At 47.7% G+C, this 17599-nt stretch overlaps 1 protein-coding gene across 23 annotated transcripts in view; it reads right to left on the bottom strand.

Annotated features, from left to right (window-relative positions):
* MACF1 (microtubule actin crosslinking factor 1) overlaps positions 1-17599 on the bottom strand; it is a 291764-nt gene that overhangs the window by 150876 nt on the left and 123289 nt on the right. For all 23 annotated transcript variants that reach the window (XR_014514346.1, XR_014514347.1, XR_014514348.1 and 20 more), the window contains 10 exons: positions 14312-14478; positions 13945-14057; positions 12274-12380; positions 10987-11106; positions 3797-3892; positions 3039-3166; positions 2711-2804; positions 1800-1954; positions 1108-1405; positions 142-270 (listed from right to left, as the gene is read on the bottom strand). Coding sequence is in view for 19 of the 23 variants with exons in the window: in XM_083453050.1 (XP_083309176.1) it covers positions 142-270; positions 1108-1405; positions 1800-1954; positions 2711-2804; positions 3039-3166; positions 3797-3892; positions 10987-11106; positions 12274-12380; positions 13945-14057; positions 14312-14478 (1407 nt within the window). In the remaining 4 variants the exon portion in view is untranslated. The remainder of the gene's footprint in view (positions 1-141; positions 271-1107; positions 1406-1799; positions 1955-2710; positions 2805-3038; positions 3167-3796; positions 3893-10986; positions 11107-12273; positions 12381-13944; positions 14058-14311; positions 14479-17599) is intronic.

The raw sequence follows: 17599 nt of genomic DNA, 5'->3' as shown, positions 1-17599 counted from the left end.
GTTCTTTCCTCCCACATTATGCTCTCCAACAACACTTTGCTTGTCTTCTTTGGAGCTGCTCTGGAACCTCCACGCCTTTCTTGATGTGAGCTAAACCAGTCCTGCCGCCCTTCACACCCCACCCCAGGCGTCCCTGCTTACCTCATACATCCTGGCTTCTTTCACACTGGAGCCTAGGTCTTCCACACTGCTGTGGACATGGCGCTGGACTTCCAGTTGGGATTCTACACTTGGCAAGTCGCTCCCCCATTCAGCCCGCTCCAGCTTCATCTGAAACCAGCACAGAAGAGGCAACCTGTTAGCATTTCCCAGCTGAATTGGAGGCAAAAACAACAGCAGCTAAGCCTTGCTTGCTGCAACCCAATTATTAAGAGGTAGAAAGCATCACACTCCTACCATGTCATGCCATTCTTCTGGAAACTGTTGGCTATCAAGAAATTCACCAAGGTGAACTGGGATACTAGCCCAAAGGTTAATACCCAAAAGGACTTTATTCTGCCCTCACAGTTGAAAGCAGTATGCCTCTGAATGCCAGTTGCTGGGAAGCACAAAGGAGGATGAGTGCTGTTGAATGTTGGTCCTGCTTGCAAGCTTCTCAGAGGCATCTGGTTGGCCACTGTGAGAACTGGATGCTGGACTGGACAGGTGTTTGGCCTTATTCTAGCAGGGATTCTTCTCATGGGGCTTCTTTTAAAATATGTAACTTAAGGACAGCTTCCTTTTCTGTGTCCCATTAAAAGAAACTGGGCACATGCAGTTAACTAAGTCAACTTTGGACCGACCTCTCAAGGACACTCAGAGAGACATTCGTGGAAGCTGCTCAAGAACATTAGCCAGGGCATAATTTAAAGCCAGTTTAAGACTTCCCTAGTCATTCCCAAGGAATTGTCTGATGGAGGATTTAAAAGTTATAGTACATTTCACCCTGCTAAACTAGTACTGGCCAATGGGAAATGCAGTCCAAAGCACCTAGACAATGTCAGGTTGGCAAAAGACAGTGTAAACCAGGCCCCCTTAAACAATGAAGTGATTTAAAGAATGAGTATTAAGTGATCACACCAAGCATTTGAAAACATAATCAGTTTCGTTTAACATTAAACAACACACCTGCATCTCTTCCACCCAAGAGAGCAACTCGTACACAAACCGGAGGTTGCCCTCATCTTCGGAGGACGAAATAGCCACCAGCTCTGCACGGGTCATTGGCTTCCGGAACCAGGAGGTAGAGGCAGTGGTGGCTGTTGTGTGCGTTCCCTTCAGCAAGGGCTCAGCCTTAAGGTGCCTGGTGCTCAGGGAGGAAGGCTGGACAAAGTCCAAGGAAGAGGGGGAGGAGAAGTGCCCCTTCCGATAGAGGTTAGTGCATTCCAGCCTCAATGTCACCAGTTCGTCCTGAAGCCTCACAATCCTGGGAGAGAAATCAAGAGAGAGGGGGAAGAATGGAGAGTGTTGATGAGGTTGTGGGATCACAAGGTCATTCTCCAACCAGGGCAGGTTCTGCACACACGAGCCAGACATACCCACCATCACCAACCCATTTCTGCACACTTCCTTAGGATGGGGCAAGAGCTTTAGAAAGATGACCCAACATACTAATCTCTTCTGCGCCCCCTGCCCCAAATAAGGTGTTTCCCCAAGACATTTTTGGCTTAAATTTGCCAAACTCGTTCCACCACCACCAGGACTGCATTAACAGTGCATGTCATCTATCAGAACATTCTTGTGCACCAAATGCTCCTTCTGAGCCCAGCTGAATATAACCCACACCCTCATTCCTTGGCTCCACACATGAAACGCCTTACTTGAAGACCAGCTCCTCCAGCTGGTAGTAATTCTCGTCCCGGAGTATCTGAACATCCACCTGTAGTTGGCGGATGAGCCCTTCACACTCCTGGAGGTACATGACGACGTCAGATTCATATTGCACCAACTGGCCCGACTCCAGGTGCGCTTCATCCTGGCAGGAGAGGATTTGAGGTTATTACAGAGTTTCTCACTTTGCAGTGTATTTCTAGGACAAGCAGATTTGGCTAATGTGCAGAAGCTTATATTTTAAAAGCAAATAAATAGCCATCACTTGCAAGTCCCACTGAGCTGAGCTGACATGATGTTGTGGAATATTCATGAACATTCTAGTTTATCCTTAAGGTGTCAAATAATACAATATTGACCAAAAGTGCTACATCTGCGCAGGGCATGAAAATCTAGTTGGGCTGCACTTGAAAGGGAGCTAGAAATGAGAGCAATTTTCATGCCGGAAGTGGGCAGAGGGGCAAGGAGGTAATGAGGCTGGTGGGTAGGATGCTGAGTGAGCAAAAGGCAAAAACACAGAGGCTGGAGGAAGAATGGCAGAGGAGCAAGGCTTGTGGGAAGGATGGAGGCAGGAAGGAGAGGCCTAAGGAAAGACCAAGGAATACATTGTCCAGCTCCTACAAATAAGAGAGCTGTGTGTTCCTGATAGCAAGGGGGGATAATAGACAAGTGAGGAAGCTTTGGGAGCTGGAGGCAGTGTTAAATCCAACATATTAAACTCTTCTAGCCAGCCAAACCTTTGGTTCTATATGTGCATTTTCCTAGTTAGAGAATCTACAAGTTTTGTTGCTGATTGAAAGCTGAGAGGTCTTGACTGCCTTCATTTGTCATGTTGAGACCCTGCAGGAGTGGATCTGAGAGAAGATCAGGGAGAGCTGAATGACAGAAGGGAAAGACTCACAGCTTGCAGCGTGTTCCTTGCCAGGGTGAGTTTCTCTTCGCAGCTGAGAGTCCCATTCTGGATTTTGTTTGCAATCTGTAGCAGCAGCTCCAACCTGCAGGAAGGGTGTCAGGCACCAGAATTAAAACAGAAAGCCAGAAAAAAAAGACTTTTAAAAGTGGAATATTTATTCATTAGAATTTATGTTTTATATACCATTGATTATGACATCTGTTTAATTGTTTTTAATGCTACTTTCTACATCACAAAGGGCTTCACAATAGTTGTCATTGCCAGCTGGCAGGGAAAGGGTGTTCTTAGTCATCCCGTTCAACAGTTCACCACCTACCTTTCCACGGCTGGCCGCAGCAACTTCTCACGTTCCAGCATTTCTATGATGAGCTTGCCCCATTCTTCCTCCACGTCATTGGGGTGATAGCCCTGCGGCAGCTTAAGGCGCCCAAATTCAATCCAGGTCTGGAAAGCACAAATGAAGAGAAATTGTTTCTTCAGGCCCAGAGACTGGCCTTTGTGGACTCACTCTACCCGTGCCCAGGTACAAGCCAAGATGAGAGCCAACTTGGTACAGTGTAGTGGTTAGAGTGATGGACTATCAGGGAGGCTCAACTTCAAATCCCCACTCAGTCACAAAGTTCACACTGGATGAGCTTGGGCAAGTCTATGCCTCTCATTTTAATCTACCACAGTTGTGAGGATAAAATGGGGAACGGGGAGGGGAGAACCGTATATGCCACCCTGAGCCCCTTGGTGAAAAAGGAGGAATATTAATGTAATAAAAAAAATAAAGATAAAGCCTTGGGGATGCTAAGAGCCTAGGTAATTTCCTACTGTGATAGTCTTTCCCTGACTCTAGCAAATAAGGGAGATGTGACAATGGCTAAGAAACTATAAGACCAAGGAACAAACAACATTTTTTTTTTTTAAGAATAAGGTTGGGACTAGGAAGGACAAAAACCAAAGAGATATATGAAGAAGGCTGGGTAGGTTGCTGAAGGATAAACACAAACAGAACAAATGTTACTAAAGTCCACCAAACTCTTTCTAATGTTTAAAAGAACTGCCTGTTCATCCAAGAACCTGTCTCACCTCCAGTAGTTTATACAGATCCTCAATGCTTCGTTTTTCTTGCTGTTTTGCTGGGATCTCTGTTTCTTTGAAGTGTATGTACTGGTTATAAAGTGCCTGCAAGAATAGAGAGCAAAGGGGTCATCATGCAGCAAATCACTTTACTCATGGAAGTGGGGGAAATATACAGCATCTATTAGCCCTCACAGTGTAGGGGGAAAGGTGTCCCATCCTCACCCACAGATTATCCCTGAAGAATGAACAGACAGAAGGCAGAAAGAAATGGCAGGAAACTGGGAGAGTTGCTCAGTGCTGCCTGGGTCTTTGTCATTGGTCTCAACAGAGATGTAAGGTGGACCCCAATCCCTGGGGAGCTTTAGTGGATGGATCTTGCCAACATCTGGGTTCCAAAGTGATCGACATTATCTGTCTCCTCAACAGACTGGTTAACTGTTTTGCCCTGACTTGGCTCACTCACTTGAGTCATCTGCAGCTAGAAACACAGAAAGCTTCCTTACAGCAAGTCAGACAATGAGTTCATCTAGTTCAGTAATCTCTATGCTGACTGGCAGTGACTCTCCAGGGTCACAAAAAGGCAGTCTTTCCCAGCCTTACCTGGAGATACTGCTGGGGATTGAACCTGAGACCTTCTGCATACGAAGCAGATGTTCTAATTCATGAGCTACACCCCCTTCTTTCCAGCCTTCTGATCCACAAACACCTAGCATGCTCCTAGTATTTGCTTTCAGATCACTGTACTCTGCACTATGTGGACAGGGAGCCTTTTTCAGCCCAAGAGTCGCTTTATGAGATAACCTTATTGTCAGGGAACTGCCATCGGCAGCACAAGAGGTGCCAAGGCTCTCTGAAGTAGAGAGAGACGTAACACCTGAAGAGGGAACCAGTAGGGGGCGAACAGGAATGTCAAGGGAAGGAGAGTCGGAGGAATGGCTCAGAGACGCTTCTAGCGAAAACAGTGGGGATGTCTCAGGTGCTCCTATAGGGACCCCCGTTCCTCGCCGGAAACTGTCACGCAGAGAGTCCAGAAGACGTGTTTCCGTTAAGGAGCTTTTATGTTGGAAACGTTTCCAAAAGCAACCACTTTCGGATTCTGCTAGCGACTGACGCAGCCATGCTGGAGGGGCTCCGTCACAGGCAGAGGTTTGAGAAACTGTTCAAACTCTGAGGGATTTGCAGTTTACACACAAGCAGCTCTTCATCCCATCACAGCAATCCGAAAGTCACCGACAGCTAGCTTGTGCCAGGGAGAGGCATCATGAGCGAACCAGCCGGAACTGGAGGGGCAGCTGGAGGAGGTCCAAGCCTGGAGGAAAGGTACAGGGCGTTGGAAATCCAGCTTGCCTTGCAGACGGCGAGGCTGGAAGAGAGGAGGGCTCAGGATGCAGAAAGGGGGAAGGAGAAAGCCACCCCACTCAACAGAAAGATGCCAGGATTGGTGCAGAAATTTGGGGGGGACCCCAGAAAATATCATGCCTTTAGGACAGAGATGCAATACGCTCTCAATCTGCAATTTGATGACTTCCCTGATGAGGAATCGCGAGTGGCCTTTGTAATTAGCCATCTTGAATCAGGGGCGAAGGACTGGGTTAGACCCTTGATGGCAGCAAATAATGAGATCCTAAAGGACACAAGGAAGTTTTTTTCGTGCCATGGACCTGATGTTTTCCAGCGACATTGAGCAGGGAGAGGTGCGAAGGCAGTTAATGGCTTGCAGACAGGGAAACAGGACTGTCTGTGAGTACTGGACTGAGTTCACTATGCTGATTCATAGATTGGGGTGGGACTTGTCTGCTGAGCCCATTTTGATGCTTTTCGAAGAAGGTCTGTCTTCGTCCTTGAAAGATGAACTTTCCCGGACCCCCAGAGCGGAGTCTATGGACCAGCTGACTAAAGCCGCGCTAGCCATAGGAGCGCGCCAGGAAGCGAGGGCTTTGGAGAAGCGGGAGGGGAAAGGAGAACGTTGGAGGGAGCTCCGCATTCCAGACATTCCAGAGCAGCCTTTCCCGCCGGCAGAGCCGATGGAAGTGGGAACAGCGCGTGCGCGCGCAGTTTCAAACATCGGTGAAGGGCGGAAGAAGGAGGGAAAGGGCGGGAAGAAATGTTATCTCTGCCAACAGCCAGGACACTTTGCCAGAGTCTGTCCACGGAGAAAGGAATGGCAAGGCATGGCAGGAGCTGTTGGGGGAGAGGAGGAGGAAAGCACGGAGCAAGTAAAAGCCAACGCCTGGCTGCCGTCGGGGCACAGCAGCCAGGCTCAAAAGCAGTGAGAGTGCCCGCACCAGAACCTCCCAGACCTGCTCTAGTGATAGAGGTGTTGCTAGAGCTGCCAAACGGACATCCTCTACAGATCAAGGCCCTTCTGGATTCAGGCAGCTCCTGTAATTTCATGAGTAAGGAGTTCGCAGCTGAGCACCAGATACAAACCCTCCCCTTAAGTAAACCCCTGCAGGTAACCACGATTGACGGCAGAGAGTTGTTGGGAGGAGAAGTGAACCAACAGACAGTCCCCATGACAATGAGGGTGGCAAGGCACACCGAGCGGATAGCGTTTAATGTGGCCACCTTGGGAGGAGCTCCCATAATTTTGGGGATGAGCTGGCTGGCACTACACGATCCTCTAGTGGGCTGGCACCAGAGGGTGGTCTCCTTTGGGTCAGCGCATTGCCTAGAACACTGCAAGCAGGGAAAGGATCCAGGAGGAGCCAAGCTCACCCTAGCTGGGATGGAGGTAATGAAGCAAGGGGAGGTGCCTCCGCAATATGCAGATCTGAGCAACGTATTTAGCGAAAGGGAAGCGGACAAACTGCCGCCGCATAGACCCTTTGACTGTCAAATCAACCTACTCCCTGGGGCTCAACTCCCAGTGGGCAAGCTGTACGCCATGTCAGACAGGGAGATGCAGGAGCTGAGGGAGTTCATTGACAAAAACCTGAAGAGGGGTTTCATCAGAGAGTCCCGAGCGGTGGGGGGCAGCCCAGTGTTTTTTGTGGACAAAAAAAACACAGATAAGCCGAGGCTTGTAGTGGACTTCAGATCCCTAAATGCCGTGTCGGAACCCCTGGCTTTTCCTATGCCCCGAATTGATGACATTCTGACCAGGGTAAGGAAGGGGAAGATTTTTACAAAACTGGACCTGCGGGGGGCGTACAATCTGATACGGATAAGGAAGGGGGATGAATGGAAGACCACCATGTTCACCCCTTTGGGAGCATTTGAATACCTCGTAATGCCCTTCGGTCTCCAAGCCGGCTCCGCATGTTTTCAAAGTTTTATCAACCACGTCTTGGGACCTTTGCTCTACAAGAATTGTGTGGCCTTTTTGGATGACGTGTTGGTGTATTCGGAAGATGAAGAGCAGCATGTGAGAGACGTGAGAGAAGTGTTGGGCCGGCTGCAAGCCAATCAGCTGTGGGTGAAACTGGAGAAGTGCCAGTTTCATGCCAAGGAGGTGGAATTCCTGGGGTACCGCTTGTCAGACAAAGGATTGGCCATGGATCCAGGCAAGGTCCAGGCGGTGCTGGAATGGAAGACACCGAAGACCAAGAAGGATGTGCAAAGGTTCCTGGGGTTTGGGAACTTTTATCGGAAGTTCATCAAGAATTTTGCACACTTGACAGCGCCCATCACCGACTGCCTCAGTAGCAAGAAGAAATTTGTTTGGACGGCGGAGGCGGAGAGAGCTTTTGAAGAACTGAAAAGGGCTTTCGCTTCGGAAGAACAACTTCTGCATGTGGACCTACAGAAGCCCATGAGAGTGGAGACAGACGCGTCAGACAGAGCGGTGGGGGCGGTGCTTCTTCAGCCGGGAAGAAACACGTCGGAGTGGAGACCGTGTGCCTTTTTCTCGAGGAAGCTGAATAAGTCCGAGCGGAACTACACGGTGCATGACAGGGAACTACTCGCCATTCACGAAGCGTTCCGGAGGTGGAGACATTTATTGATTGGGGCACAACACAAGGTGCAAGTGTGCACCGACCACAAGAATTTGGAGTATTGGAGGACAGCTCGAGTACTCAACCAACGACAAGTGAGATGGGCACAGGAATTTTCCAAATTCCACTTCGAGATTTGTTATGTACCAGGCTCAGAGAACGTCAGGGCGGACGCTCTCTCACGCAAACCAGAGTACTTGGAGGGGGAGGGGGCAATCGAAGAAAGACATGTCATTCCCGAGGACCGCTGGGTGTGTGGGGCGGCGCTGGTGGGGAGACGAGAACTGGTAGAAGAAACGGAAAATGACGAATATGCCCAAAATAAGCTCAGAGGTCTCAGGGGAGAGGGTGAGAGCCCGGAGGGTTTTGAAGAAAGAAATGGGGCATTGTATTACAAAGGGGCACTGTATATACCAGAAGGTGAATTGAGAGGGAGGGTACTCAAGCAGTTGCATGATAGTCCCACGGCGGGACATTTTGGACAACACAAGACCATGTGGATGGTCACCAGGGAATTTTGGTGGCCCAAGGTGAGGGAAGAGGTAAAGGAGTATGTAAGAGGGTGTGACCAATGCCAGAGGGCCAAGGGGGAAAGAAGGGCGCCGGCAGGGCTATTAGAACCACTACCCACGCCAGAACGGCCTTGGGAGGCGGTATCAATAGATTTTATGACGGATCTGCCCAAATCCAAAGGGAAAACGGCCATCATGGTAGTAGTGGACCTGTTGACTAAGATGTGCCACTTTGTAGCATGTTCACATGCAGTCACAGCGGAAGAAACAGCGAAGTTGTTTGTAGAACACATCTTCCGGCTGCATGGCGCCCCCTTGAGGGTTATCTCAGACCGCGGGAAACAATTTACTTCCAGGTTCTGGAGGAAGCTCATGAGCTTGCTGCACGTGGAAGTCAATTTCTCGACGGCCCGGCACCCTGAAACCAACGGGCAGGCGGAAAGAGCAAATAGCATCCTCCAACAATATCTGAGGTGTTATGTCAATGACAGAGAGAATGATTGGGTCGAAAAGCTGGCGCTGGCAGAATTTGCCTACAACAATGCGGAGCATGTGTCCACAGGGATGAGCCCCTTTTTGGCCAATTACGGGTGTCACCCCAGGGCATTCCCGGGGGAGGGAGGCGAGAGATGGAGCGTCCCAGCGGCCGAACATTTTGTAGAAGAGATGGAAGCGATCCATCGTCAGCTTCAGCTCAACTTAGAAAGGGCCAAGGCACAATATAAGAAGCAGGCAGACAAGAACAGGAGGGAAGGTGAAACAGTAAGGGTGGGGGATCAGGTGTGGTTGTCCACCCAAGGGTTGCCGTTCAAAGGGGGTTGTAAGAAATTAAGACCCAAGAGATTGGGACCCTTTGAGGTCATTCAGCAGGTCAACCCAGTGGCTTTCAAACTCCGGTTACCCAACCACATGAAATTGCACCCAGTGTTCCACAGGTCGTTACTGTCACCGTACAAGGGGGGAGGTGAAGGGGAGTACAACAGGGGACCAGTCTTGGAAGAGAGGGAGAGCAGTAACCATGTAGCGGAAATCCTCGATTCCAGGTGGAAGGGCAATCAGGTGGAGTATTTAGTGGCGTGGGAAGGGGAACCGGAGTCGGAAAACACTTGGGTGACAGCAGAGGAGGTCAATGACGAGGTTTTAACAGAAACGTTCCACCAAAGATTCCCGAGGAAACCACAGCCGGCAGCAAGGTTTAGGAGGGAGTATTTCGGCACCACAGACGAGGAAGAGGAACTGGAAGGATTTGCGGAGTCGGAGTTGGAAGAAGGAACGGACTCAGACGACGAGGAGTACCGAGAGACTAGGAACCGCAACAAGTGGAGAAAGGTGTTCGAAACTTCAGACGATGAGGAAGGTTCTTTCCGGGGTTTTGCCTCCTCCCAACCCGAAGGGGAGGAGACGGGAGGGGGTGAAGGGGGCCCTGGAGGGGAGGTGGATGTCAGGGAACTGCCATCGGCAGCACAAGAGGTGCCAAGGCTCTCTGAAGTAGAGAGAGACGTAACACCTGAAGAGGGAACCAGTAGGGGGCGAACAGGAATGTCAAGGGAAGGAGAGTCGGAGGAATGGCTCAGAGACGCTTCTAGCGAAAACAGTGGGGATGTCTCAGGTGCTCCTATAGGGACCCCCGTTCCTCGCCGGAAACTGTCACGCAGAGAGTCCAGAAGACGTGTTTCCGTTAAGGAGCTTTTATGTTGGAAACGTTTCCGAAAGCAACCACTTTCGGATTCTGCTAGCGACTGACGCAGCCATGCTGGAGGGGCTCCGTCACAGGCAGAGGTTTGAGAAACTGTTCAAACTCTGAGGGATTTGCAGTTTACACACAAGCAGCTCTTCATCCCATCACACTTATAGTGGACACATGACATAGGGGGTTGGTCTAGAAGCAAAAACAGGTGGAGCAACATGTATCATCTTCTTCTTTTCTTCTTTGGCGATCACTCATAGCCAAGTAAGAGTGTCTTCCATAAACACAGTTTTAACAATGAGTCCGTAAGTGACTGTGGAGGCCAATTCCGGATCCACACGTCCTTCCACATTGGGGACATTGGTCTCCAGGCGGGAGCTGATCACGGTGTGGATTTGCCAAGCGTGCCTTCCTCCTAGCACATTTCTCCCTTGTGTCCCGAGTTCGAGTGTCTTCAAAGCCCATGACACCTTTGGTAAAGACCTCAACCCTTTGCACAGCATGCTGCATTCCAGCCATGCAAAAGCCAGGCACACAAACACCCCTCTGTTCTCCACCCAGACAAGGAAAAGGCATTATCATAATCCAAGGGCACATTCCAACCAGGCAGTTGGGGAAGACACACAGATGGCACATGGGGAGTCCCAAGGGCACCTGTCCTACACTAGTAACTACTGTCTACATGAGCAAGAGATTTGCAGTGTCAGTTCTGGATCATTCACCAGTGAGACCATTTCTCCACAACTGTGACCTCCACACACAATAGAAATTATAAGATTGCTACAGATGACACAGGCTGAGAGGAAGAGAGAATCTCTCTGATCTTTTGGGGATTAGTGGCTCTTTGTACCTTAGTCGCTAAGCTTATCATTGGAAGTCAGTTCAGGGATTGTATGAACCGAACCTGAGCTATGATTTGCCCCATGCACATACCAATAAATATTCTGATTTAGATTTTGAGGAAAGATAACAATAATCAATCAGTGAAGAGCAGAGTGGGGGGGGCTCACATAAGGAAGCATACAAGGCATGGCTAGAGAAAATGGATCTGAAGTTTACCTTGAGCTCTACAGGGTTCTGGGGAAAAGATTTGTCAGACATCATTATCGTGTGCTGCTTGATCCAGGAGATAAGAGAATCTATATGGTTCTGGTATTCTAACCACCTTGTGTCCACTTCCTACAGAAAGAGAGGGAAAGAACAGCCTTTTATGTGAGATAAATGATTAGGAAGTAACTGCTCTAAATGAACAGTAGACAAAATATTAAGCCAAATTGGAGAAAGGACGAGACATGAAGATGCATGCTTTCCACTGAGTGTCTCAGAATACTGTATCAGGGTAACACCCAGCTTGCTGCCAGAGATGGTGTCCATCCAATTTGGTATGGATCAAGGTCTCAGAGCCCAGCAACAGAGCCATCAAGTCCCAGGTCTCCAGGAATGGCCACTCCTGTAGTTTAAAGCTTTGCAAGTCTTTGTCCGGCCTTTCGCAGTAAAACCGACAACCACTTCCCCTTTTTGTGATGCTTTTTCAGAGCTATACATCCATTCAGGAATAGGATCCTGATCTGAAGGGAGACGATTTTATGCCACCTGAAGATGGAACTTTATTCTCAGGGGGAACATCCTCTTCAACTGCTAGGTGTGGCTACCTGATTGGGTTTCTATTGACTTCTTCTTCTTGTAATGGAGCAAACCGCCAACTTCAACTTTTGTCAATACAAGCCCACCTAGCTTCTGTGTTGTCTGCCTCTGAAGGAACCTGTGTGTTTCCCATAAGGATAAAGGACAGACCTAGGTAATGGTGTTTCAACTTACACAGGTAGCAGAACAGCCACGGTCTATCTTTTTTTGCTACGCAAGGGGCCTCGGTACCTGATACCTAAACAGCAGGTGCAGCCTCAGCCGACTGTCTGCTACTTCTCCCCTCACTCCAATTTAACTCTTACAAGATGCAGACTGAGAGGGCTTCACCACCAAATATATGCATTTTTCTCCACCTCTTTCCCTCTTTGTTTACCATCAAGCATTATAAATAGTTCTAGAGAACCCAAAAGCTTGCACTCAACTTTGGGACATTTTGGTTGGACATATAACGGTATGGTATGGATTTCTGAAGCATTCCTCCCAATACTGTAGAAGCACATTGCCCAAATTTTGATTAGTCAAGGTTCCTGTCGTCGTCGTCCCCCCCAGCTAATTGCCCACCCATTCATCCAAGTCAACATATGAGCATTATCCATTTCCTGAGAGCAATTTCCAAAACATTTTGGAATGGCCCATTCCAAAAGCCATTCATGTGCCAGGATGGTCTCATCAGAATGAAAAAGCAGCAGCAAAGCTTACAGTGGCACTGATGCCTTCTCCTCCCTCTGGAACTTTGGGAAAGGCATCGTAAATTGAAGACACATAAGTTATCACAGACTTTTCATCTGGTGAGGGAACATCCACATCTAGAAAAAAGGGGAAAGAATGAAGCAGTCAAATGAGTGGACTGAAAAGAAGAACTGAAGCATGAAAGATAGCTTTGTGTTCCTATTCATAAAAATACATCCCAAGAGCCAAACCACATAAAGATTTTCCTGGACTGTACAACTTCAGTATTCACATATGTGTGTGATTAAAGGTTTCAAAGCTCTACTGTGGAGGAGAGAATACTCCTTGCACAATGAAAACAAGCTAGCCTTGAATTCTTCTTCCCTGGCACTCTGATTTTCTAAATGAAGGGAGGCTAATTTAAATTTATTTATTTTTAGTTTTGGCTCTGTGCTTTTCCTCTTTGATGCTGCCTTTAGTCTGCTAAATGTGCTTTAATCATTTCTATGCTTGTTTTTATATTCTGTAAGCCACTTTGAGCAGCCCTTTTTGAAGCAAAAAGGAGCGTATACATTTTTGCATAAACCACACACACACAAACACACATCCTGCATACACAGAGAGTGGAGCAGATAAACATGAAACCCAAGGAAAGCAGCAGCATGAAATTCTGCTGAATGTTTAAATCAACTCTAAGAGAAAGCTTCAGATCTGACATGAATCTTAAGCAGAAGCCTTACTTGATTAATCAGTGCAAATCTATTTATTTATTCAAATCAGTAAAATAAATAGATGCCTAACAGTGTTTCTAGAGGTCCTACATAACTCGATCCTCTCTGCTGTTCCTGTGCCTCCTCCTCCCTCCATTTCTTACCTTCACTCCACTGTAAAAAAAATTAGGCCTCTGAGCTCCTCTGCAGGCAGATACCTGTCCTTTTACTTATGCAACTCCTTAAAAGCACAACATACACAGAACAGTACTAAACAGCACTTGTGCCCTATCCTAAACAAGTTTCAACCATTCTCCTTGCCATGGCAAGGGTAACTGGCAAGCATGGCTCACTGGCAAGCATGACCAGCAACAGGCCTTACACCTGACAACACTGAAGTTGCAGAGGTGAGTGAGGATCACCTGGTGGGTGTGCAGCATTCCTTGCCACCTCCCTGGCTCAAATTTGGGAGGAGAGCTGGGGGTTGTTTGACCGCTGTGCAACCAAGGAGAAACCAATCTAGCAACTCCACACCTGCTCACCAACATTTCACGCTCCAGAGTGGGAAAATACTCTGTTTCCTGCCAACCCTTCCCTCTGATAGGGCATTGTGCTTGTATCTTGAATGCTGTTGGGTGAAAGTACCACAGGCACCTTTGGCTAGCAGCACCCAGTACAGCATACTCCCTTCCCAAGGAAAAGATGGATGGGGGCTTGGAAGGAGATGGACAGGAGGCTGCTGACTACAAGACTGACCAGCAAAAAATGGTAGCTTTCCCACCACCAGCACTCCAAACTTTATATTTATTCGTTCAGAAAAGTATCAGAATCAACTGAGTAAACATTAGGCTGGCCATGAAACCATAAGAAGCAGGTCAGCAGGTGGAGTTTACTCAGAGGCAGCCAGGTTGTATAGTAAAGCATCAACAGAATGCCATGTCTACTGCTCAAAAGTCACTATATTTGCCCAGCTGACTTGCCCCATCATCACCTTCTGCATCCAGCAACCTGGTGACCCCAAGCCGCTCTGCAATCTCGAAGGCCTGTTCCAGATTATCTCGGCTGCTCTGAATCTGAACTCTTTCCATATCCACTAAATCTGGCCTGCAGGAGACAGGAAAAAAAATGTGATTCCACATTTGCAGACTGCTGTTGTCAGAAACTTCTGCTACAGATAAACACATTCTAAGTGAATTCAAAATCAGATTTCAGAATTTAAAGTAAGAAATCTCAGTATTTGGGACTCAAACTGCAGAATTTGAGCATTTAGCATCTGCACGTGATTTCATTTTAGCTTTAGAAGTTTTCCCATTCTTCCAGGTTGCCCTCCTAGCTGGGCGGGGGAAACAGACACGTACCTGTATCTGTGAATAATAGCATTGAACATCTTTCCATCACTCCAGCAGGATGAGAAGTTGGTGCACTTCACTCCCACATAGCCCGCCGTCACCTTCTGCGTCCATAGAAGGAGCTTTTCTTTGGCGGACATGTCTCCCGACTCTCCACTGATGTAGATGTCAGAGATCTGGAAGAGAAGACCACAGCCTTGAAGCAGTCGTTTCATTTGGCAGAGCACCATGTCAGATGCAATGAAACTACTGGGGGAAGGAGGGCTGTAGCACAGTGGTAGAGCAACTGCTTTGACCGCAGAAGGTCCCAGGTTCAATGGCCCATGGCATCTCCAGGTAGAACTAGAAAATGTCCCCAGCCTGAAACCCTGTGGAGCAGCTGACGATCATTGTAGACCATACTGAGCTAGGTGGACCAAGGGCCTGACTTGATGTAAGGCAGCTTCTATGGCAAGGAAGCACTTTGGAGTGAGAGTGCATGGTCAAGGCACGATGGCCCTGCTGCATGTCAAGGTAAGCCAGTGGCCTCACCTTAGGTGCTGAGGAAGGGGCAGAAAAGAGAGAGCTGAGCTTTCTGACTGGTTTAATTGCAGCTCATTGGTTGATCTTATCTTTGTTTTAACTGGTATAAAAGCTTTACATTTCATCTGTCTGTTAACGGATATTATTTTGTCTCATGAGCTGGCTTGTGGTTCTGGCACAGGCAGAAAAGGGAGATATTTGATGAAGCAGTGGAGGCTAGTGCATTAGGGTGAATGATGCACTGGCTCAATAGTCTCAATCTGTCCTTGTCCAGCCCCCACCTGCCAGTCAGTTTCCTCCTCATGGGTCTCAGGGTCACCCCTTGAAGAACTCAACAGGGAGGAAGATGGGAACAAAACTGGAATTCGTTGGCTCTGGCTTCACCTACTACTGCTCTCCCTGCCAATGAGCACCAGGAATCTGGAAGGGGTGGTCTCATTGAGTCAGACTGTGTTATTATTAAATGTATCTTGTTCAAAAGCTTGGCCATAGCTTCATGAGGCTAGCATGTTTCATTATGGCCTAAAATGTTTATCTACCCAAGTATTTTTTAAAGGACTTTTCTCCTTGGTTGGGTGATGAGGAAGGCCAGTCCTGTGCCAGCCAGTAGTTCAGATAACATTTGTCCACCACTGAGCCACTGCCTGCCAATCAGGGTATTCCCCCTCCTCCATGATGAATGCAGATGGCTTAGCATCCCACCCATCCCCCTTCCAGATTCACAGAAGCAGCCACTGTGCTGTGCATTTCTGTGCAATCAGACAGATTAGAGAGAGAGAGAAATGTGCCATTGTGCAGCTGCTGTGGTGCATATTCTTTATACAAACCAGTGTGGACACAGTGTGGATGGAGGTGCTTTAGATGTACTTAGGAAACTGAAAGAAGTGGCTAGATTCACCTAAAGAACCAATTTTGCTTGATGTTTCCATGGCCCTTGCGGACCCCATGCTTATCTGTTTATTATTACTTTATTTTATAGAGCCCTCTTTTCAAACTAGTTTCCAAAGCAATTTACACTAACAGAACTGTAAAACAGAGCACTAGAAAGACACAGCACTATTAAAAACCACTAGTATCACTGGAATACAGTAGTAAAAACAGCAGACTCAATAATAAAACACCTTCAAGAATAATTTTTTTAAAAAATAGCTTGTTTCCCCTTAAAAATGGTTCAGTATTACATCTCAATACCTGAGAGAGAGAGCCAAGAGTTGGTCACAAACCTGGATAAAGGCTTCCATAGCTTGAAGTGTGCTTGCAAATGTGATGTATTTTAACTCTGTATAATACCTGAACTGAGACTGTCATGGCAGTTCCCTCACCTCTCCAGGTTCTCTAGACTGAAGCTAGTCTTGCTTCTATTTCATTATATTATTTAGTTAAAATATTTATAAACTACCTTTTATCACAATGATCTTAGTGGGGGGCGGGCGGGAACAAAATTCCCTTTAACACACCAAATCTATAGCTCCTGAAAAAATTAAATACATCAGCCCTAATTACAGAAATGTCTACTTAATTCCACATACCAATCAATGATTTTCAACTCCTAGAGCTGGTTCTAAAATGGGAAAGAGAAGTTGGTCCAGCCATACCTTCGTTTCAAGCTGACAGGAACAACTTTATCCTCAAAATGCTTTGCAAATTTGTCACAGCAAGAGACAGAGGGGCCCACCCCCCTCTTCCCTGGGATAGGATCTTTACAACTCTGCTGGACAGCTCCTTAAGGATGCAAAATGAGGCAGCAAAGTAAGATTTTCTTGCTGCCCTCACTACCACATGGAAAGCACAGCCATGTCCTGTTCTCAATTGTATTTCATCATTTTTCCTCTGTGACTTGCAGAACTTGCACACCAGCCATCGCCCAGCCTGCTTCACTGGCTAAAAGTTCCCCAGAAGATTAAAGAGCCTAACAGGCTCTACAGCACTAAGAGCAATCACATGGATGGCCCTCTACATCTCATCTTTTCATAGTGCTATCAGGGCCTCAGCAAGACCACCAGTCATGTCCCCCAAAGCATTCAATAATTCCTCTAATTATCTAATTCTCCAAAAGTGGACCATAATAATGGTCCTGCAGGAAGAATGTGCTGCCACCAAGTCAAGCCAAGCCTCCCCTGTTCTGACCATGGCAAAAGAATTGAACACCCCCTCTTAATGGCAGATCACTCCACACCTGTTCTATAGCAGACCACAGGTCAAGCGCATACACTACCAAATGCAATAGAGCAGTAATGTATTAAGGTTCACCCATGGTGGCCATGAAGCCCTGAACCAAGGTAACCCTGGTGTGAATGTTTAAGTCCCCCAGAAGAATCATCCCTGGTTCTTCAAACCTTAAACTGCATCTGCTGGCTCAGCTAAAGCTGGATAGATGAGATACCAGCAACACCCACTCTGTCTCTCTGTTCCAATGCCAGGCATAAGCCCTCAAATCCAGGCTCTGGCTGAGCCCCTGGTTTCATGATATGCCTGGTATGTTAACCAGGGTCAAGTGTTACCTTTGTACTATGCCTGCACCACATTCATTTAAGAGCAGGGGACTGATATTTTGCTGCCAGTCCCATTGGACACAGCCAATTCCCCCTTAGAAATTCCTAAGCCAGGGTGCCACTAATCCTCAACGATTCTAACTCTCCAAAAGCAGGACTAGGTGGGGCAGGCAGGAAAAGGGATCTGAAGCAAGCAGCGAAAAGGCGATTTTCATTTGGTTCTCTGCTAGCTAAACCTAAGAAGTCTGCTTAATTCACAACATTTGAGGGCCAAAAGAGGATT

Source organism: Podarcis tiliguerta (genome assembly GCF_965153285.1).
Source record: "Podarcis tiliguerta genome assembly, chromosome: 8".
Lineage (NCBI taxonomy): Eukaryota > Metazoa > Chordata > Lepidosauria > Squamata > Lacertidae > Podarcis > Podarcis tiliguerta.
The sequence above is the reverse complement of the archived record's forward strand: the minus strand, read 5'-3'. Positions and strand labels throughout refer to the sequence as shown.